The 23,579-nt window shown below is 45.8% G+C and overlaps 1 protein-coding gene across 1 annotated transcript in view; it reads right to left on the reverse strand.

Moving 5' to 3' along the window:
* Positions 1 to 23,579, reverse strand: part of eogt (EGF domain-specific O-linked N-acetylglucosamine (GlcNAc) transferase) — a 281,129-nt gene that overhangs the window by 248,471 nt on the left and 9,079 nt on the right. The window contains exons 5-6 of the mRNA XM_079510866.1: positions 22,724 to 22,818; positions 21,721 to 21,825 (exon numbers count right to left, since the gene is read on the reverse strand). Coding sequence (XP_079366992.1) covers positions 21,721 to 21,825; positions 22,724 to 22,818 — 200 coding nt within the window. The remainder of the gene's footprint in view (positions 1 to 21,720; positions 21,826 to 22,723; positions 22,819 to 23,579) is intronic.

The following is a 23,579-nucleotide window of genomic DNA, read 5'->3' on the forward strand; positions in this document are numbered from 1 at the left end:
TCTCTCTCTACCCCCCCTCTCTCTCCCTCTCTCACTCGTCCTTTCTCCCCCCCTCCCCTCTCTTCTCCCCGCTCTACTCTCTCCCCTCTCTCACTCTCCACTTCTCTCTGTCTCTTTGGCAGGGGTCTGCCATGACAATATCACACCAGGGGCCACGTCAGGCTCCCCCAGGGGCCACAGGAACACTGTTGCTCCAATCCTCAAAAAACACCATGGCACAAACTGTGGTGTGCCGAAATAGCTCAGTTGGGAGAGCGTTAGACTGAAGATCTAAAGGTCCCTGGTTCGATCCCTGGTTTCGGCAGCATGGGGCTTTCCTTATAGGGGTGGCAGTGGCTCCAGTAGGGCAGCCATTTGGGTTGCTGGTTCGATGCCCGGCTCTGACTGCCTACAGCAGTGTCTAACCTTTCAAATGGCCATAACTCTGTGACCATGTTCTCTGATAAGCACAATGAAGGTCTTGATTTTAAGGCCGTGGCCTGAAAATGTAGTGAGAGAAAAGCACGAGCCAGCCAGGAGTCGAACCTAGAATCTTCTGATCCGTAGTCAAACGCGTTATCCATTGCGCCACTGGCCCACTGCTCTGTGGAATGTTTCTCAACAAACTCAACTTTGGGGTGGGTGAATCTACCATGCCTGACTTCCTCTGGCAGAGGGACCTTTTGTGCCTTCCTCAGGCTACATATCTCTACTTCTTTTTGCCAGGTGCTTGAAAAGCGCTTGGACTACATTTGCACACACCACTACTGACGACTGTAAAGACGATTGGCTGCCTCTAGGCTGCCTCTAAGCCAATGGGAGACGTATTCATAAGACCCATAGTCTGAACGGAATAAAAAAACATACTCTGAACGCCGCAACCTCTAAAAACTAGAGGTTCACACATCTAGTAACCTCTCTCTCTCCCCCTCTCTCTACCCTCCCTCTCTCTCCCTCTCTCAATCGTCCTTTCTCCCCCCCTCCCCTCTCTTCTCCCCGCTCTACTCTCTCCCCTCTCTCACTCTCCACTTCTCTCTGTCTCTTTGGCAGGGGTCTGCCATGACAATATCACACCAGGGGCCACGTCAGGCTCCCCCAGGGGCCACAGGAACACTGTTGCTCCAATCCTCAAAAAACACCATGGCACAAACTGTGGTGTGCCGAAATAGCCCAGTTGGGAGAGCGTTAGACTGAAGATCTAAAGGTCCCTGGTTCGATCCCTGGTTTCGGCAGCATGGGGCTTTCCTTATAGGGGTGGCAGTGGCTCCAGTAGGGCAGCCATTTGGGTTGCTGGTTCGATGCCCGGCTCTGACTGCCTACAGCAGTGTCTAACCTTTCAAATGGCCATAACTCTGTGACCATGTTCTCTGATAAGCACAATGAAGGTCTTGATTTTAAGGCCGTGGCCTGAAAATGTAGTAAGAGAAAAGCACAAGCCAGCCAGGAGTCGAACCTAGAATCTTCTGATCCGTAGTCAAACGCGTTATCCATTGCGCCACTGGCCCACTGCTCTGTGGAATGTTTCTCAACAAACTCAACTTTGGGGTGGGTGAATCTACCATGCCTGACTTCCTCTGGCAGAGGGACCTTTTGTGCCTTCCTCAGGCTACATATCCCTACTTTTTTTTGCCAGGTGCTTGAAAAGCGCTTGGACTACATTTGCACACACCACTACTGACGACTGTAAAGACGATTGGCTGCCTCTAGGCTGCCTCTAAGCCAATGGGAGACGTATTCATAAGACCCATAGTCTGAACGGAATAAAAAAACATACTCTGAACGCCGCAACCTCTAAAAACTAGAGGTTCACACATCTAGTAACCTCTCACTCTCCCCCTCTCTCTACCCCCCCTCTCTCTCCCTCTCTCACTCGTCTCTTCTCCCCGCTCTACTCTCTCCCCTCTCTCACTCTCCACTTCTCTGTCTCTTTGGCAGGGGTCTGCCATGACAATATCACACCAGGGGCCACGTCAGGCTCCCCCAGGGGCCACAGGAACACTGTTGCTCCAATCCTCAATAAACACCATGGCACAAACTGTGGTGTGCCGAAATAGCTCAGTTGGGAGAGCGTTAGACTGAAGATCTAAAGGTCCCTGGTTCGATCCCTGGTTTCGGCAGCATGGGGCTTTCCTTATAGGGGTGGCAGTGGCTCCAGTAGGGCAGCCATTTGGGTTGATGGTTCGATGCCCGGCTATGACTGCCTACAGCAGTGTCTAACCTTTCAAATGGCCATAACTCTGTGACCATGTTCTCTGATAAGCACAATGAAGGACTTGATTTTAAGGCCGTGGCCTGAAAATGTAGTGAGAGAAAAGCACGAGCCAGCCAGGAGTCGAACCTAGAATCTTCTGATCCGTAGTCAGGCGCATTATCCATTGCGCCACTGGCCCACTGCTCTGTGGAATGTTTCTCAACAAACTCAACTTTGGGGTGGGTGAATCTACCATGCCTGACTTCCTCTGGCAGAGGGACCTTTTGTGCCTTCCTCAGGCTACATATCTCTACTTTTTTTTGCCAGGTGCTTGAAAAGCGCTTGGACTACATTTGCACACACCACTACTGACGACTGTAAAGACGATTGGCTGCCTCTAGGCTGCCTCTAAGCCAATGGGAGACGTACCCGTAAGACCCATAGTCTGAACTGCATAAAAAAACATACTCTGAACGCTGCAACCTCTAAAAACTAGAGGTTCACACATCTAGTAACCTCTCTCTCTCCCCCTCTCTCTACCCTCCCTCTCTCTCCCTCTCTCAATCGTCCTTTCTCCCCCCATCCCCTCTCTTCTCCCCGCTCTACTCTCTCCCCTCTCTCACTCTCCACTTCTCTCTGTCTCTTTGGCAGGGGTCTGCCATGACAATATCACACCAGGGGCCACGTCAGGCTCCCCCAGGGGCCACAGGAACACTGTTGCTCCAATCCTCAATAAACACCATGGCACAAACTGTGGCGTGCCGAAATAGCTCAGTTGGGAGAGCGTTAGACTGAAGATCTAAAGGTCCCTGGTTTGATCCCTGGTTTCGGCAGCATGGGGCTTTCCTTATAGGGGTGGCAGTGGCTCCAGTAGGGCAGCCATTTGGGTTGCTGGTTCGATGCCCGGCTCTGACTGCCTACAGCAGTGTCTAACCTTTCAAATGGCCATAACTCTGTGACCATGTTCTCTGATATGAAGGACTTGATTTTAAGGCCGTGGCCTGAAAATGTAGTGAGAGAAAAGCACGAGCCAGCCAGGAGTCGAACCTAGAATCTTCTGATCCGTAGTCAGACGCGTTATCCATTGCGCCACTGGCCCACTGCTCTGTGGAATGTTTCTCAACAAACTCAACTTTGGGGTGGGTGAATCTACCATGCCTGACTTCCTCTGGCAGAGGGACCTTTTGTGCCTTCCTCAGGCTACATATCTCTACTTTTTTTTGCCAGGTGCTTGAAAAGCGCTTGGACTACATTTGCACACACCACTACTGACGACTGTAAAGACGATTGGCTGCCTCTAGGCTGCCTCTAAGCCAATGGGAGATGTATTCATAAGACCCATAGTCTGAACGGCATAAAAAAACATACTCTGAACGCCGCAACCTCTAAAAACTAGAGGTTCACACATCTAGTAACCTCTCTCTCTCCCCCTCTCTACCCCCCCTCTCTCTCCCTCTCTCACTCGTCCTTTCTCCCCCCATCCCCTCTCTTCTCCCCGCTCTACTCTCTCCCCTCTCTCACTCTCCACTTCTCTCTGTCTCTTTGGCAGGGGTCTGCCATGACAATATCACACCAGGGGCCACGTCAGGCTCCCCCAGGGGCCACAGGAACACTGTTGCTCCAATCCTCAATAAACACAATGTCACAAACTGTGGTGTGCCGAAATAGCTCAGTTGGGAGAGCGTTAGACTGAAGATCTAAAGGTCCCTGGTTCGATCCCTGGTTTCGGCAGCATGGGGCTTTCCTTATAGGGGTGGCAGTGGCTCCAGTAGGGCAGCCATTTGGGTTGCTGGTTCGATTCCCGGCTCTGACTGCCTACAGCAGTGTCTAACCTTTCAAATGGCCATAACTCTGTGACCATGTTCTCTGATAAGCACAATGAAGGTCTTGATTTTAAGGCCGTGGCCTGAAAATGTAGTGAGAGAAAAGCACGAGCCAGCCAGGAGTCGAACCTAGAATCTTCTGATCCGTAGTCAGACGCGTTATCCATTGCGCCACTGGCCCACTGCTCTGTGGAATGTTTCTCAACAAACTCAACTTTGGGGTGGGTGAATCTACCATGCCTGACTTCCTCTGGCAGAGGGACCTTTTGTGCCTTCCTCAGGCTACATATCTCTACTTTTTTTTGCCAGGTGCTTGAAAAGCGCTTGGACTACATTTGCACACACCACTACTGACGACTGTAAAGACGATTGGCTGCCTCTAGGCTGCCTCTAAGCCAATGGGAGACGTATTCATAAGACCCATAGTCTGAACGGCATAAAAAAACATACTCTGAACGCCGCAACCTCTAAAAACTAGAGGTTCACACATCTAGTAACCTCTCTCTCTCCCCCTCTCTACCCCCCCTCTCTCTCCCTCTCTCACTCGTCCTTTCTCCCCCCATCCCCTCTCTTCTCCCCGCTCTACTCTCTCCCCTCTCTCACTCTCCACTTCTCTCTGTCTCTTTGGCAGGGGTCTGCCATGACAATATCACACCAGGGGCCACGTCAGGCTCCCCCAGGGGCCACAGGAACACTGTTGCTCCAATCCTCAATAAACACAATGTCACAAACTGTGGTGTGCCGAAATAGCTCAGTTGGGAGAGCGTTAGACTGAAGATCTAAAGGTCCCTGGTTCGATCCCTGGTTTCGGCAGCATGGGGCTTTCCTTATAGGGGTGGCAGTGGCTCCAGTAGGGCAGCCATTTGGGTTGCTGGTTCGATTCCCGGCTCTGACTGCCTACAGCAGTGTCTAACCTTTCAAATGGCCATAACTCTGTGACCATGTTCTCTGATAAGCACAATGAAGGTCTTGATTTTAAGGCCGTGGCCTGAAAATGTAGTGAGAGAAAAGCACGAGCCAGCCAGGAGTCGAACCTAGAATCTTCTGATCCGTAGTCAGACGCGTTATCCATTGCGCCACTGGCCCACTGCTCTGTGGAATGTTTCTCAACAAACTCAACTTTGGGGTGGGTGAATCTACCATGCCTGACTTCCTCTGGCAGAGGGACCTTTTGTGCCTTCCTCAGGCTACATATCTCTACTTTTTTTTGCCAGGTGCTTGAAAAGCGCTTGGACTACATTTGCACACACCACTACTGACGACTGTAAAGACGATTGGCTGCCTCTAGGCTGCCTCTAAGCCAATGGGAGACGTATTCATAAGACCCATAGTCTGAACGGCATAAAAAAACATACTCTGAACGCCGCAACCTCTAAAAACTAGAGGTTCACACATCTAGTAACCTCTCTCTCTCCCCCTCTCTCTACCCCCCCTCTCTCTCCCTCTCTCACTCGTCCTTTCTCGCCCCTCCCCTCTCTTCTCCCCGCTCTACTCTCTCCCCTCTCTCACTCTCCACTTCTCTCTGTCTCTTTGGCAGGGGTCTGCCATGACAATATCACACCAGGGGCCACGTCAGGCTCCCCCAGGGGCCACAGGAACACTGTTGCTCCAATCCTCAATAAACATCATGGCACAAACTGTGGTGTGCCGAAATAGCTCAGTTGGGAGAGCGTTAGACTGAAGATCTAAAGGTCCCTGGTTCGATCCCTGGTTTTGGCAGCATGGGGCTTTCCTTATAGGGGTGGCAGTGGCTCCAGTAGGGCAGCCATTTGGGTTGCTGGTTCGATTCCCGGCTCTGACTGCCTACAGCAGTGTCTAACCTTTCAAATGGCCATAACTCTGTGACCATGTTCTCTGATAAGCACAATGAAGGTCTTGATTTTAAGGCCGTGGCCTGAAAATGTAGTGAGAGAAAAGCACGAGCCAGCCAGGAGTCGAACCTAGAATCTTCTGATCCGTAGTCAGACGCGTTATCCATTGCGCCACTGGCCCACTGCTCTGTGGAATGTTTCTCAACAAACTCAACTTTGGGGTGGGTGAATCTACCATGCCTGACTTCCTCTGGCAGAGGGACCTTTTGTGCCTTCCTCAGGCTACATATCTCTACTTTTTTTTGCCAGGTGCTTGAAAAGCGCTTGGACTACATTTGCACACACCACTACTGACGACTGTAAAGACGATTGGCTGCCTCTAGGCTGCCTCTAAGCCAATGGGAGATGTATTCATAAGACCCATAGTCTGAACGGCATAAAAAAACATACTCTGAACGCCGCAACCTCTAAAAACTAGAGGTTCACACATCTAGTAACCTCTCTCTCTCCCCCTCTCTACCCCCCCTCTCTCTCCCTCTCTCACTCGTCCTTTCTCCCCCCATCCCCTCTCCCCTCTCTTCTCCCCGCTCTACTCTCTCCCCTCTCTCACTCTCCACTTCTCTCTGTCTCTTTGGCAGGGGTCTGCCATGACAATATCACACCAGGGGCCACGTCAGGCTCCCCCAGGGGCCACAGGAACACTGTTGCTCCAATCCTCAATAAACACAATGTCACAAACTGTGGTGTGCCGAAATAGCTCAGTTGGGAGAGCGTTAGACTGAAGATCTAAAGGTCCCTGGTTCGATCCCTGGTTTCGGCAGCATGGGGCTTTCCTTATAGGGGTGGCAGTGGCTCCAGTAGGGCAGCCATTTGGGTTGCTGGTTGGATTCCCGGCTCTGACTGCCTACAGCAGTGTCTAACCTTTCAAATGGCCATAACTCTGTGACCATGTTCTCTGATAAGCACAATGAAGGACTTGATTTTAAGGCCGTGGCCTGAAAATGTAGTGAGAGAAAAGCACGAGCCAGCCAGGAGTCGAACCTAGAATCTTCTGATCCGTAGTCAGACGCGTTATCCATTGCGCCACTGGCCCACTGCTCTGTGGAATGTTTCTCAACAAACTCAACTTTGGGGTGGGTGAATCTACCATGCCTGACTTCCTCTGGCAGAGGGACCTTTTGTGCCTTCCTCAGGCTACATATCTCTACTTTTTTTTGCCAGGTGCTTGAAAAGCGCTTGGACTACATTTGCACACACCACTACTGACGACTGTAAAGACGATTGGCTGCCTCTAGGCTGCCTCTAAGCCAATGGGAGACGTATTCATAAGACCCATAGTCTGAACGGCATAAAAAAACATACTCTGAACGCCGCAACCTCTAAAAACTAGAGGTTCACACATCTAGTAACCTCTCTCTCTCCCCCTCTCTACCCCCCCTCTCTCTCCCTCTCTCACTCGTCCTTTCTCCCCCCATCCCCTCTCTTCTCCCCGCTCTACTCTCTCCCCTCTCTCACTCTCCACTTCTCTCTGTCTCTTTGGCAGGGGTCTGCCATGACAATATCACACCAGGGGCCACGTCAGGCTCCCCCAGGGGCCACAGGAACACTGTTGCTCCAATCCTCAATAAACACAATGTCACAAACTGTGGTGTGCCGAAATAGCTCAGTTGGGAGAGCGTTAGACTGAAGATCTAAAGGTCCCTGGTTCGATCCCTGGTTTCGGCAGCATGGGGCTTTCCTTATAGGGGTGGCAGTGGCTCCAGTAGGGCAGCCATTTGGGTTGCTGGTTGGATTCCCGGCTCTGACTGCCTACAGCAGTGTCTAACCTTTCAAATGGCCATAACTCTGTGACCATGTTCTCTGATAAGCACAATGAAGGACTTGATTTTAAGGCCGTGGCCTGAAAATGTAGTGAGAGAAAAGCACGAGCCAGCCAGGAGTCGAACCTAGAATCTTCTGATCCGTAGTCAGACGCGTTATCCATTGCGCCACTGGCCCACTGCTCTGTGGAATGTTTCTCAACAAACTCAACTTTGGGGTGGGTGAATCTACCATGCCTGACTTCCTCTGGCAGAGGGACCTTTTGTGCCTTCCTCAGGCTACATATCTCTACTTTTTTTTGCCAGGTGCTTGAAAAGCGCTTGGACTACATTTGCACACACCACTACTGACGACTGTAAAGACGATTGGCTGCCTCTAGGCTGCCTCTAAGCCAATGGGAGACGTACCCATAAGACCCATAGTCTGAACGGCAAAAAAAACATACTCTGAACGCTGCAAACTCTAAAAACTAGAGGTTCACACATCTAGTAACCTCTCTCTCTCCCCCTCTCTCTACCCCCCCTCTCTCTCCCTCTCTCACTCGTCCTTTCTCCCCCCCCCTCCCCTCTCTTCTCCCCGCTCTACTCTCTCCCCTCTCTCACTCTCCACTTCTCTCTGTCTCTTTAACAGGGGTCTGCCATGACAATATCACACCAGGGGCCACAGGAACACTGTTGCTCCAATCCTCAATAAACACCATGGCACACACTGTGGTGTGCCGAAATAGCTCAGTTGGGAGAGCGTTAGACTGAAGATCTAAAGGTCCCTGGTTCGATCCCTGGTTTCGGCAGCATGGGGCTTTCCTTATAGGGGTGGCAGTGGCTCCAGTAGGGCAGCCATTTGGGTTGCTCGTTCGATGCCCGGCTCTGACTGGCTACAGCAGTGTCTAACCTTTCAAATGGCCATAACTCTGTGACCATGTTCTCTGATAAGCACAATGAAGGACTAGATTTTAAGGCCGTGGCCTGAAAATGTAGTGAGAAAAAAGCACAAGCCAGCCAGGAGTCGAACCTAGAATCTTCTGATCCGTAGTCAGACGCGTTATCCATTGCGCCACTGGCCCACTGCTCTGTGGAATGTTTCTCAACAAACTCAACTTTGGGGTGGGTGAATCTACCATGCCTGACTTCCTCTGGCAGAGGGACCTTTTGTGCCTTCCTCAGGCTACATATCTCTACTTTTTTTTGCCAGGTGCTTGAAAAGCGCTTGGACTACATTTGCACACACCACTACTGGCGACTGTAAAGACGATTGGCTGCCTCTAGGCTGCCTCTAAGCCAATGGGAGACGTACCCATAAGACCCATAGTCTGAACGGCATAAAAAAACATACTCTGAACGCTGCAACCTCTAAAAACTAGAGGTTCACACATCTAGTAACCTCTCTCTCTCCCCCTCTCTCTACCCCCTCTCTCTCCCTCTCTCACTCGTCCTTTCTCCCCCCCCCCTCCCCTCTCTTCTCCCCGCTCTACTCTCTCCCCTCTCTCACTCTCCACTTCTCTTTGTCTCTTTGGCAGGGGTCTGCCATGACAATATCACACCAGGGGCCACGTCAGGCTCCCCCAGGGGCCACAGGAACACTGTTGCTCCAATCCTCAATAAACACCATGGCACAAACTGTGGTGTGCCGAAATAGCTCAGTTGGGAGCGCGTTAGACTGAAGATCTAAAGGTCCCTGGTTCGATCCCTGGTTTCGGCAGCATGGGGCTTTCCTTATAGGGGTGGCAGTGGCTCCAGTAGGGCAGCCATTTGGGTTGGTGGTTCGATGCCCGGCTCTGACTGCCTACAGCAGTGTCTGACCTTTCAAATGGCCATAACTCTGTGACCATGTTCTCTGATAAGCACAATGAAGGACTTGATTTTAAGGCCGTGGCCTGAAAATGTAGTGAGAGAAAAGCACGAGCCAGCCAGGAGTCGAACCTAGAATCTTCTGATTCGTAGTCAGACGCGTTATCCATTGCGCCACTGGCCCACTGCTCTGTGGAATGTTTCTCAACAAACTCAACTTTGGGGTGGGTGAATCTACCATGCCTGACTTCCTCTGGCAGAGGGACCTTTTGTGCCTTCCTCAGGCTACATATCTCTACTTTGTTTTGCCAGGTGCTTGTAAAGCGCTTGGACTACATTTGCACACACCACTGCTGACGACTGTAAAGACGATTGGCTGCCTCTAGGCTGCCTCTAAGCCAATGGGAGACGTACCCATAAGACCCATAGTCTGAACGGCATAAAAAAACATACTCTGAACGCTGCAACCTCTAAAAACTAGAGGTTCACACATCTAGTAACCTCTCTCTCTCCCCCTCTCTCTACCCCCCTCTCTCTCCCTCTCTCACTCGTCCTTCCCCCCCCCCCCCCTCCCCTCTCTTCTCCCCGCTCTACTCTGTCCCCTCTCTCACTCACCACTTCTCTCTGTCTCTTTAACAGGGGTCTGCCATGACAATATCACACCAGGGGCCACGTCAGGCTCCCCCAGGGGCCACAGGAACACTGTTGCTCCAATCCTCAATAAACACCATGGCACAAACTGTGGTGTGCCGAAATAGCTCAGTTGGGAGAGCGTTAGACTGAAGATCTAAAGGTCCCTGGTTCGATCCCTGGTTTCGGCAGCATGGGGCTTTCCTTATAGGGGTGGCAGTGGCTCCGGTAGAGTTCAACTGAGACCTGGGAACCTGTCATTTATATATCCATCAACTCAATCACCTCTTTGTTGTGCTGATTGGCAGAGTCCCTCCTCCTTGTCTCACTTGTGCTTTCTGTTCAGGTCTCACACACACTCAGAGATAGCTCATCTCAGCTCACCATCTCATTTGTTTTTCTTTTCAATCAACTTTGGAATTCAACATGAAGATAACATCATCTTTCAATGACTAGGTGCCCTGGTCCTGCAGCTTTTCAACTAACAGCTCTCACACTTCTCCTAGGATGCACCAATGGCTGCTTCGCCTGCCTTCTCGGCCCTGCATGCTTCCATCAAATACAGTATTACTGCTTGCTACTGCTATTTATTAATTTGAATGGTACAACTACGTAAACTCAACGAAACTGCTAATAGCCTAATCATGATTCTGATTCTGTTACATGCTACATCTGAATGCAGATGTCGTTTCTATTACCTACCATAGGCTACCATTAGCCTAGTGCATGCTACTTAACGTTATACAACAGCTATACCATTGCTACCATCAGCCCACTCCTCATGTCTACTGCGTTATGTCATTACCAAGCTTCTGTCAGCTGCTTCTACTGCTAGGTCTAGTGCAGTGGTTCTCAACCGTTTGTCTAAAGTCACCCCTGTAAATTATTTCATCCAAGGCACCCCTGAATGTCATTGTTACTTTAAAAAGTCATATATCACAAGTCTGATGGGACCCTACAAACCCTCCTGCACGCTCAGATCAGCCAACGCAGGGAAGCTGGAAGTACATTCACTAAAATCACTGGGACAACGCTCCACACGTCCCAAACTCTTCTCCCTTCTGGCTCCAAACCTATGAATTGCACTTCCCATTGCAATCAGAACGACAGACTCACTCCCAATCTTCCGCCATAGTCTGAAAACCCACTTCTTCAGACTCAATTTTAGCCCGTAGCACTTGCCGTAGCACTTGCCCTAGCATCAACCATTTTGGGCGGGAACCCCTTTTGGTGTTAGCATTATGTTATGCTTTAGCTATTGAAAAATAGCAGATCTACAAGCTCATAGCTTGTAGGTCTGCTATTTTTGAAAAATCGAAGAACGACTGACATAGAAACATAGCTTTTTCAGAAAACTGTCAGGATGTAGAAGACATTTTTAGAATCTGATCTCAGGTGAAAATGGGTTAAGGGGCATATGCGAAGGCTCAACTTATGTAAATTAGATAGCATGTAGATATAGCACTCTATAGTGTGTAGCCTAGAAAATGGAGGACGCTTTGCTTGTATTTTTGCTAATTCAGTATTTTTCTATTTTGCTATATATTTAATGCATTTATTATTTAGCTTGTTTTGCTATTTTTGTTACATCTAATGCTTTTATTTTGAAGGTGATGGGCATTTTGGGGGCACAGCTGAGGTTACTTAATTAATGAGCACCCACAAGCAGTCAGTGAGCACCGGGAGGGCATATGGTCTTTTACCAGCAGGTCAGGTTTTGGTGTATTGTCTAAAGATCTGTCGAATAAACACCATCAAACGTTGCTGCCTGACTGGACAATGGCCTCATTCCTTACTCTACGTAAGATTCGCTGCCCAGTGCCTTAGTGGCCTTTTGAGTTTTATTGTTGGTGTAAATTAGGCAGCCACCACACAAGTCTTTGTGATTCTTCTGGATCTCAAGTTCTCAAGTAACAGTTTTTGTATTGACCTGTACTTGCGTTTGAAATGTACCCATTCTGCATACTGTGAAATAAAAATGTAAATCAATCAATCAATCACTAATTTCTCTTTAATGGTAAACCTGGTAGTCCGGTAGTCCTGGTAGTCCGGCCAGGACAGGAAATATAGAACATTGTATACACCAGTAACAAATACGGACGTTTCTACTCTGCCACAATGTTATGCTGCCCACACGGGCAGATGCAAAAGATACAAAGATGCTAAGCTACACAGAGTCACAGACACTGTATTTGTGGTCATTAAGCAGCAGGAGGACGGGGATACGGACGTTTCTACTCTGCCACAATGTTATGCATTATTATTATTGTTGTTGTTGTTATTATTATTAGTGGTAGTGTTGTTATTATTATTAGTGGTAGTGTTATTATTATTAGTGGTAGTGTTATTATTATTAGTGGTAGTGTTATTATTATTATTGTTGTTGCTATTATTGTTGTTGTTATTATTGCTGTGAGTATTGTTTTTATTAGTAGTAGTAGTAGTAGTAGGCCTAATAGTAGTAGTAGTAGTAGTAGTGGTAGTATAATGGGATAAAATAATAATCATACTAATGGGGGGGGGGGGGGGGGGGGCAGCGCTTCTTTCACCTGACATATCAATATTATTGTTATTATTATTAGTTGGTAGTGTTATTATTATTAGTGTTATTATTATTAGTGGTAGTGTTATTATTATTAGTGGTAGTGTTATTATTATTAGTGGTAGTGTTATTATTATTGTTGTTGTTGTTATTATTGTTGTTATTATTATTGCTGTGAGTATTGTTTTTATTAGTAGTAGTAGTAGTAGTAGGCCTAATAGTAGTAGTAGTAGTAGTAGTAGTGGTAGTATAATGGGATAAAATAATAATCATACTAATGGGGGGGGGGGGCAGCGCTTCTTTCACCTGACATATCAATATTATTGTTATTATTATTAGTTGGTAGTGTTATTATTATTAGTGGTAGTGTTATTATTATTAGTGGCAGTGTTATTATTATTAGTGGTAGTGTTATTATTATTAGTGATAGTGTTATTATTATTGTTGTTGTTGTTATTATTATTGTTGTTATTATTATTGCTGTGAGTATTGTTTTTAGTAGTAGTAGTAGTAGTAGTAGTGGTAGTATAATGGGGCAGAATACAACGGGGGACAGCGCTTCTTTCACCTGACATATCAATATGTAGTGTGTGTGTGTGTAGTGTGTAACTTCCGGGAGTGCTGCCGGAAGTCGTCTAAGTAACATAGAAACTCGTGGGGCACGTGGTGGCGGCGGAGCCAATGGAAAGACAGGATGTATTGTTGCCAGGTACGCGTATTGTAAGTGAGTGGTAGTGTGTGTAAGTAGGCTGTAGAAAGTCACGGTTTGTGGGCTTGTTTTCATAGACGTGGCAACAATGGTGGCGGCGGAGCCAATGGAAAGACGGGATGCAGTGTTGCCAGGTCCGCCAATTGTAAGCGAGTTGTAGTGTGTGTAAGTAGCGTGTTGAAAGGCATTTTTTTGTGGGCTTGTTTTAACAGACCTGGCAACAGTGTTCGTGTGTCCGTATGTGCGTGTGTGTGTGTGTGCATGCATGTGTGGGCGTGGCTGTGTGTGTGTGTGTGTGTGTGTGTGTGTGTGTGACCTGAACAGAAAGCACAAGTGAGACAAGGAGGAGGGACTCTGCCAATCAGCACAACAAAGAGGTGATTGAGTTGATATATAAATGACAGGTTCCCAGGTCTCAGTTGAACTCCACCGGAGCCACAGCCACCCCTATAAGGAAAGCCCCATGCTGCCGAAACCAGGGATCGAACCAGGGACCTTTCGATCTTCAGTCTAACGCTCTCCCAACTGAGCTATTTCGGCACACAACAGTTTGTGAGGAGCGTTGTGTTAGCGTTACAGTGTCACTGCACGTTTGCATAGCAAGTGTGTGACCTTCGGTCGCAATTTCATTGTACTCAATTCCTGTTGTTTTTGCCACAATAAGTGAAGTATGATTATTTAGGGAGTTTATAGAACTTAATGAGATTGTGACATACATAATTTCCCTCCAAGACCAGGCTACAATATGCAGTCTGCTCTGCTCAGACAATAAGTGACCTGCCTTGCACAGCGGCAGGGCAAAGAGAGCTGCCGACGTCCCTCTCTCCGGTAACCACCTCTTCTACAATGTGCCATGTTGGAGATAATACTACAGATTGATCACCAGTTGATGGTTGAAATGATTTACTTGATCTGTGTGTCAGAGGAGGGCTGTGGAATTCTGTCCTGCCAGCTGCCCTACATTCCAAACGTTTACAACATGCTTATTACACCTCCCTGGTAGTCTAGTGGTTAGGATTCGGCGCTCTCACCGCCGCGGCCCGGGTTCGATTCCCGGTCAGGGAACACTGTTTTGCACTATATATCAACAATTACCATTACAAATTGTGTGTACTGTACTGTACTGTACTGTAGGCCAGTGTTTCCCAACCTGCCATATATATATATATATATATTTGTTCTCATATACACAAGATGGCAAGTCTGTGTGTCTGTGTTGTGTGTGTGTGCCCTTGTCGCTCGCAATCTGGACACACTGAATCACACATGTTTGTTGACCCCAGTCGGGTCCTACTAAGGTAAGAAATACTTCTCCCTAAAGTTTCCATAAAGTTCACTTGAAAGTTACGCTTTAGAAACGTATATAATTATAATTTACGGTATGACAACAGCAAACGTTATTATGAAACTCACTCGTCTGCCGTTACTTCTCGACATGCAGTGGAGTTCAGCTCCACCCTGGCGAATTGTAAGCCCAGCAATGCCGCTTTTGCAACACAGTGTGGGCTTGTAAAAAGCATGCTGGAATGCACAGAGGCAAGCGGTGGTTTTTTTATACAGTAAGCCAGGAGAGTAGGTGATGTCCCCATGTAAACAAAGCCATGCATTAGCATTTCTATGGCCGAGGGTCGTTAAGACTGGTGGGGATGGGCAACAACAACCGCAGGCTGTTCAGTGTTACTTTTCTTCCTGGAAATAAAAATGTCTGGGTTTCCGAGGCTACTTTTGTGCAAATCAAACGACACACCTGGACATTTCAAACACGGCATTCCCACAGGTTGGGAATCACTGCTGTACTGTACTGTACTAATTTTATAGCTGAATTTGCAACTATGCTATCTGTTATTATACTACAGTACGACAGAGTGCTGATTTTCGGAGATCTAAATATTCATGTTTGACCTCCCCATTTTCTTCTGATTTTCTCAAGCTTGTAGACTCTTTTAACCTAACCCAACATGTGAAGCAACCTAGCCATGATAAAGGTCACACATTGGACCTTGTGCTTTCACATGGGGTTGGTGTGGAAAATGTGAACATGGTTGATTTTAGCCTCTCTGACCACAATGCTGTGTTTTTCCAGGTCCCACTTCTTTCCCCAGAACCAAAACCTACCTCAAGGATTCGTTCTCGGCCTCTAAATTCACAATCTATCCCCCGTTTTTGTGAACTTTTTAATCATTCTTCTATTAGTGGAAACGAACAAGATAATCTCTCTGTTGACAGGCGTGTCAGTGCTTTTAACAGTTCTTGCACAAGCATTTTAGACGCCATAGCTCCAGTCAGATTTAAAACTTTGAAGCCAACCATGATGCCGTGGTTAAATGAGGAACTAAGGTCCCTAAAGAGACAATGCAGAAAGGCAGAGCGGTTATGGAAAAGGGACAAAAATCCCATCTCCCTCACCTCCCTAAAGGAATTAATGTTTTCATATCAAACGGCAATCAAGGTGGCGAGACACTCGTATTTCTCAGACCTAATTGCAAAAGAGGGTCATAATCCCCGAATCCTTTTTAAATCCATAAATTCCGTTATCGGTCCTCCCCCTAGTCAGCCAGTGAAACCCTCCCCAGAGAAATGTGAAGAATTTTTTAACTTTTTTGTAAACAAGGTTGTGGAGATTCGACAGCATTTTAATACTGATTGTAGAGATAATAATGTTGTCTCAAGCCCAACTGCAACTCCAACACAGTTCAGTGAAATCTCCCTGTCAACTTTAGAACGCACTGTTGCACTTTCAAAATCCTCCACCTGCCCCTCTGACTGTATGCCCACTTGGTTTTTAAAAGATTATTTTCAGACAGTCGGTCCACACCTTTTAGCCATTGTGAATTGTTCACTGGCCTCTGGTATTTTTCCCACCTATTTTAAACATGCCACCGTTTACCCCCTTTTAAAGAAACCCTCTCTTGACCCCTCTATTGTAAGCAGACCTATCTCCAAGCTGCCATTTTTATCTAAAGTTTTAGAAAAAGTTGTCTCCACACAACTTATTTCACACATGAAAAATAACTATTTGTTTGAAGAATTTCAATCCGGCTTCCGAGCCCAACACAGCACGGAGACCGCTTTAGTCAAAGTCACAAATGACTTATTGTTGGCGGCCGACAAAGGCTCTTACTCTATTTTAATTCTTCTGGACCTTAGTTCTGCGTTTGACACGGTGGACCATGGTGTCCTTATCAGCCGCCTGAAACATGATGTTGGAATCAGTGAAGTAGCTCTGGACTGGCTAAGCTCATATTTATCGAATAGATCCTTCTCGGTGGCACTTGGTGACTCCTCCTGCTCTTCTTCCCCTCTCTCATGCGGAGTTCCACAAGGCTCAATACTAGGTCCCATCTTATTTATTATATATATGCTACCTCTGGGTCAAATCATGCGAAACCACAATATAAATTTCCATTGTTATGCGGATGACACGCAATTATACGTCCCCATAAAGCCTGGTCACTCTGACATCACCTGTATCGAGGCCTGCCTAAGTGACCTAAAAAATTGGATGTCCAGAAACTTCCTGCAACTAAATTAGTCCAAATCGGAATTAATTATATTTACCCCTCACTGCCCAAACACACAAATTGCTAATAATCTTACCTCCAGTCTTGGTTCCCTCTCCAGTAATCAAAAAACGAAGGTCCGAAACCTAGGTGTAATGTTTGACCCTGAGCTGTCCTTTGATTTCCAGGTGACTAAGGTAGTCCAGTCCTGTTTTGTCCAGTTGAGACAATTAGCTAAGGTCAGGCCATTTCTTATTTTTTCAGACCTAGAAAAAGTCATCCATGCTTTTATCTCTTCCAGATTAGATTACTACAATGCACTTTATTCAGGTATCAGTAAACAGAACATTCACAGACTACAACTGATACAAAATGCAGCTGCTAGACTACTGACGCGCACAAAGAGAAGTGAGCACATTACACCTGTCCTTGCGGCACTTCATTGGTTACCTGTAAGTTTTAGAATAGATTTTAAGATTTTATTACTTGTTTTTAAAGCTCTAAATGGTCGGGCACCTGCTTACATCCGTAATCTTTTAACTCCCTACAAGCCTGGCCGCTGCCTGAGATCATCCAGCAAAACCCTATTGAAGGTTCCAAAATCTCGCCTTATCACAAAAGGCGACCGGGCCTTTGCTGTACGGGCCCCTCGGCTGTGGAACTCAGTATCCTCTTTTAAATCGCTGTTAAAAACTCACCTTTATTGCACAGCCTTTTTATTGCCTTTTAATTGTGTTTATTTTGTACTGTACTGTACTGTACTGTACTGTACTGTACTGTACTGTACTGTACTGTACTGTACTGTACTGTACTGTACTGTACTGTACTCCTCCCTGGCCTGTGTGTGTGTGTGTGTGTGTGTGTGTGTGTGTGTGTGTGTGTGTGTGTGTGTGTGTGTGTGTGTGTGTGACCTGAACAGAAAGCACAAGTGAGACAAGGAGGAGGGACTCTGCCAATCAGCACAACAAAGAGGTGATTGAGTTGATATATAAATGACAGGTTCCCAGGTCTCAGTTGAACTGTACGGGAGCCACAGCCACCCCTATAAGGAAAGCCCCATGCTGCCGAAACCAGGGATCGAACCAGGGACCTTTAGATCTTCAGTCTAACGCTCTCCCAACTGAGCTATTTCGGCACACAACAGTTTGTGAGGAGCGTTGTGTTAGCGTTACAGCGTCACTGCACGTTTGCATAGCAAGTTTGACCTTCGGTCGCAATTTCATTGTACTCAATTCCAGTTGTTTTTGCCACAATAAGTGAAGTATGATTATTTAGGGAGTTTATAGAACTTAATGAGATTGTGACATACATAATTTCCCTCCAAAACCAGGCTACAATATGCAGTCTGCTCTGCTCAGACAATAAGTGACCTGCCTTGCACAGCGGCAGGGCAAAGAGAGCTGCCGACGTCCCTCTCTCCGGTAACCACCTCTTCTACAATGTGCCATGTTGGAGATAATACTACAGATTGATCACCAGTTGATGGTTGAAATGATTTACTTGATCTGTGTGTCAGAGGGCTGTGGAATTCTGTCCTGCCAGCTGCCCTACATTCCAAACGTTTACAACATGCTTATTACACCTCCCTGGTAGTCTAGTGGTTAGGATTCGGCGCTCTCACCGCCGCGGCCCGGGTTCGATTCCCGGTCAGGGAACACTGTTTTGCACTATATATCAACAATTACCATTACAAATTGTGTGTACTGTACTGTACTGTACTGTACTGTACTGTACTGTACTGTACTGTACTGTACTGTACTGTACTCCTCCTTGGCCTGTGTGTGTGTGTGTGTGTGTGTGTGTGTGTGCGCGTCTACTGGCCATTTTAGGTGTTTCAGCTACATACACACACATACACGTACGTACATACATACACACATAACTCCACATAGGAGTGGCTAGCACCACTCAAAAATGATTATTAGTGTGGTTGCCCTAAAGGGCAACCAGACTATTGTAATCGTAACACTTTATTAGTGTGGTTGCCCTAAAGGGCAACCAGACTATTGTAATTGTAACACTTTATTATTATTATTATTTCGCTAGAGTAACCCTAAATTTGAGGTACTACTCCTCCTACAGTTTTGACTGTACGCACTTGAGCCATATCTCAAATTGACCGGAAAAATCGGGAATGGTGTGCTTGCTCGTTTCTAAGAGAAATGTTGTATAGTTTAATTGATATTAATTTATTCGTGCATTAAATGTCCCCATTGACATGAATGGGAAAATGCGAAAAATCACGTTCAAGTATTTTTTCCTCGGAGACCGTAAGGACTATAGTTACAAAACGTGGAGGGATAATTCGTAATACTTACTAAAATTAATTCACTTATAATTATATCGGTCGGCCTCATGGTGGCGCTATAACAGCCCACTTTACGTTTTGGCTTATAACTCTTGAACCGTACGTCGTAAATTCTAAATTCCTTTCTCCCTGTATTCCTTGGGCCATGACGCATCTCCCCATATAGGCCACGCCCATTTGCGTCAGGATAGATTTTCCGCCATTTTGATTTTTCTTCAAAACACACCTTTATTTTCTATTTCTACAGATTTTGTCCGAATCTCACAGAAATCGGTACATATGATCTCTGGACCTATCGGACCGCGTTTCAATTTTTTTCAGATTTTTTGAATTTTTTTTGTCCGTACGTTCGGCCTTAATCGTCGTCCGAAGTTAGTGGGAGGGGCCTATTTTACAAAAAATGCCTAAAGTCACGAACGGAATGTCCAATCCATCCCAAATTTGAATCAGATGTCGCGGGTGGTTTATTCAAACAAAAGCCAAAAGCGATTCCATTTTCATCCATAGGGGGTGCCGCAAATGCGAAAAATGTAACCGTTTCTTGCAGAAAAATGTTTTTTGGGGGGATAAATCCCATCCGAATTACTTACGCATGATCGCAGGGGTGACGCAACATTGTAATTGGCTGGCAATATCAGTGGGAGAGGCATATGTAAGCCACTGCGGCAACCACACTTTATTTTACTGGAGTAACCCTTTTTTTGAAACGCTACTCCTCCCACAGTTTTAACTGTACGCACTTGACCCATATGTCAAATTGAACGGAAAAATCGGGAATGGTGTGCTTGGTCATTGCTAAGAGAAATATTGTATAGTTTAATTGATATTAATTTATTAGTGAATTAAATTTCCCCATTGACATGAATGGGAAAATTCGAAAAATCACGTTCAAGTATTTTTTCCTCGGAGACCGTAAGGGCTATAGTTACAAAACTTGGAGGGATAATTCGTAATACTTACTAAAATTAATTAACTTATAATTACATCGGTCGGCCTCATGGTGGCGCTATAACAGCCCACGTTACGTTTTGGCTTATAACTCTTGAACCGTAGGTTGTAAATTCAAAATTCCTTTCTCCCTGTATTCCTTGGGCCATGACGCATCTCCCCATATAGGCCACGCCCATTTGCGTCAGGATAGATTTTCCGCCATTTTGATTTTTCTTCAAAACACACCTTTATTTTCTATTTCTACAGATTTTGTCCGAATCTCACAGAAATCGGTACATATGATCTCTGGACCTATCGGACCGCGTTTCAATTTTTTTCAGATTTTTTGAATTTTTTTTGTCCGTACGTTCGGCCTTAATCGTCGTCCGAAGTTAGTGGGAGGGGCCTATTTTACAAAAAATGCCTAAAGTCACGAACGGAATGTCCAATCCATCCCAAATTTGAATCAGATGTCGCGGGTGGTTTATTCAAACAAAAGCCAAAAGCGATTCCATTTTCATCCATAGGGGGTGCCGCAAATGCGAAAAATGTAACCGTTTCTTGCAGAAAAATGTTTTTTGGGGGGATAAATCCCATCCGAATTACTTACGCATGATCGCAGGGGTGACGCAACATTGTAATTGGCTGGCAATATCAGTGGGAGAGGCATATGTAAGCCACTGCGGCAACCACACTTTATTTTACTGGAGTAACCCTTTTTTTGAAACGCTACTCCTCCCACAGTTTTAACTGTACGCACTTGACCCATATGTCAAATTGAACGGAAAAATCGGGAATGGTGTGCTTGGTCATTGCTAAGAGAAATATTGTATAGTTTAATTGATATTAATTTATTAGTGAATTAAATTTCCCCATTGACATGAATGGGAAAATTCGAAAAATCACGTTCAAGTATTTTTTCCTCGGAGACCGTAAGGGCTATAGTTACAAAACTTGGAGGGATAATTCGTAATACTTACTAAAATTAATTAACTTATAATTACATCGGTCGGCCTCATGGTGGCGCTATAACAGCCCACGTTACGTTTTGGCTTATAACTCTTGAACCGTAGGTTGTAAATTCAAAATTCCTTTCTCCCTGTATTCCTTGGGCCATGACGCATCTCCCCATATAGGCCACGCCCATTTGCGTCAGGATAGATTTTCCGCCATTTTGAATTTTCTTCAAAACACACCTTTATTTTCTGTTTCTACAGATTTTGTCTGAATCTCACAGAAATCGGTACACATGATCTCTGGACCTATCGGACCGCGTTTAAATTTTTTTCAGATTTTTTGAATTTTTTTTGTCCGTATCGTTCGGCCTTAATCGTCGTCCGAAGTTAGCGGGAGGGGCCTATTTTACAAAAAATGCCTAAAATCACGAACGGAATGTCCAATCCATCCCAAATTTGAATCAGATGTCGTGGGTGGTTTAATCAACCAAAAGCGATTATATTTTCATCCATAGGGGGCGCCGCAAAAGCGAAAAATGTAACCGTTTCTTGCAGAAAAATTATTTTTGGGGGGATAAATCCCCTCCGAATTACTTACGCATGACCGCAGGGGTGAGCCATTTTAATTGGCTGGCAATATCAGTGGGAGGGGCATATGTAAGCCACTGCGGCAACCACACTTTGCAATTTTTAAAAATTGCGACATTTCTAGTTTGCAAGTGTCTTGCCTTACCATGATTGCAAGGGGCTTTTATGTTCTCCCTCTTCGGCCAGTGCTCGCTTGTTCAGAGTGCAATAACCACCGATCTGTCCTTTCTGAATGAAGTCCTCCTTGTATCTGCAGAAACATAAACACAGATAAGCTTCACAGTAGGGGTGCAACGGTTTTCTTAGCCCACGGTTCGGTTCATACCTCGGTATGGGGGCCACGGTTTCGGTTTGGTTTCGGTACAGAAAAAAATTAAATATATATATATATATTTTATTATTATAATTTAATTTTCCCCCTATCCAGACACACTTTTCTGCCTTTTCATTATTTTCAAGGAAAAAAAAGATCTTATGTCGCCATATACTGTGCCTTTCAATATTATACTCAGGCGGAAAAAACACCCTATGCACTCACACACGTGCAGCGGCAGAGAAGAGAAATAAAAGGGAGAGGGAGGGGAGGGGGAGAGGGAAGGGGAGGGGGAGCAGTGTGCGCACTGCTGCGCAGAGAAAAAAGTAAACAGTTTAGTTTACAATTATAAGTCCACATTTAAGTATTTAAGGATATGCTTATAATGCTTACAAGAAGAGTTCCTATATACAGCCATGGAGTATTTTGTTGTTTTTTCTAACGAAAAATACTTTTAATGAGCTCCTGCTGCGAGCACAACGACGTCAGGTAGGCTAATCAATATGATCATGTATTAATCTGATGGTGTTGCCTGACGAATATAGACGATCTACTGCAGGCTCCCAATGTGTATTGATGCTTGTGGATCAACTGTTTCCAAACAACACCAGGTGAATTCACTCGCGGGAACTCTGCAGTGATGCTTTTTTTTCTCTTTTCTTTTCTCTAAACTGGAAAAATTGCGGTCCGTAAAGGCGCATTGAACCGTGCAGGACGTACCGAACGGTTCAGTTTTAAACCGTAAACCGCTGCACCCCGACTTCAAAGCAAATACATTATTGCTCAGTTCTTGTACTCCAAAAACTAGCACAGCCACCATTGGGTGTGTACTGACCTCTCATGACCTCTGTGCGTGTTCCGTAGATCCAGGTACAGGTTGGTGGCCTTACAGAACCTGGTGTGACTGCTGCATCTCAAGGACGAGTCACCCTGCAGAAACAAGCATGGTCTTCAATAAACGCCAAGCCTTTTATTATTATTATTTTTGACACTGTGTTAATTTCATAGACTAAAACTATGACATTAAAATATTCGTCGACTACCTTTTTCACTCACAGAAACTAAATAAAAACTAAATTAAAAAGAACTAAGCTATGATGACTAACACTAAGACTAAATATACTGACAATTTTGTCAACAAATAAAAACTAGGGTAACACTTTAGAATAACTATCCGTTATAACTAGTTAATAGATCATTCACTCATTAACTAACGGTTTATGAATTATCTATTAACTAGTTATAACGGATAGTTATTCTAAAGTGTTACCAACGGGTCTAAAATGTTAGGGAAGAGATCCAGTAGAACTAAAGTAGAACTAAGTCATTTTATGTTTGGTTGTGCTCGGGTGTTGCGCTGAGAAAATGGCAGATGTACAAGCTCACAACGCACTGCATCGCGGCGCGTTGTGAACCTGTAGATCGGCTATTTTCAGCATGCAGCCAAGTGTAAAATCTGCCATTAAATTCAAGCAATAGAGAGAGAGAACGAAAGAGACAGACAGAGTGATTCATAGATCAAAACGGCTGCTCTACTGGAACAAAAGCCACCCCTAAAAGGGAAGCCCCATGCTGCCGAAACCCGGGATCGAACCAGGGACCTTTAGATCTTCAGTCTAACGCTCTCCCAACTGAGCTATTTCGGCACTGAGTCTCACATGCCTTGTCAGCAATGACCTAGAGATAAATCA

Source organism: Electrona antarctica, assembly GCF_951216825.1.
Source record: "Electrona antarctica genome assembly, chromosome: 9".
Taxonomy (NCBI): Eukaryota; Metazoa; Chordata; class Actinopteri; order Myctophiformes; family Myctophidae; genus Electrona; species Electrona antarctica.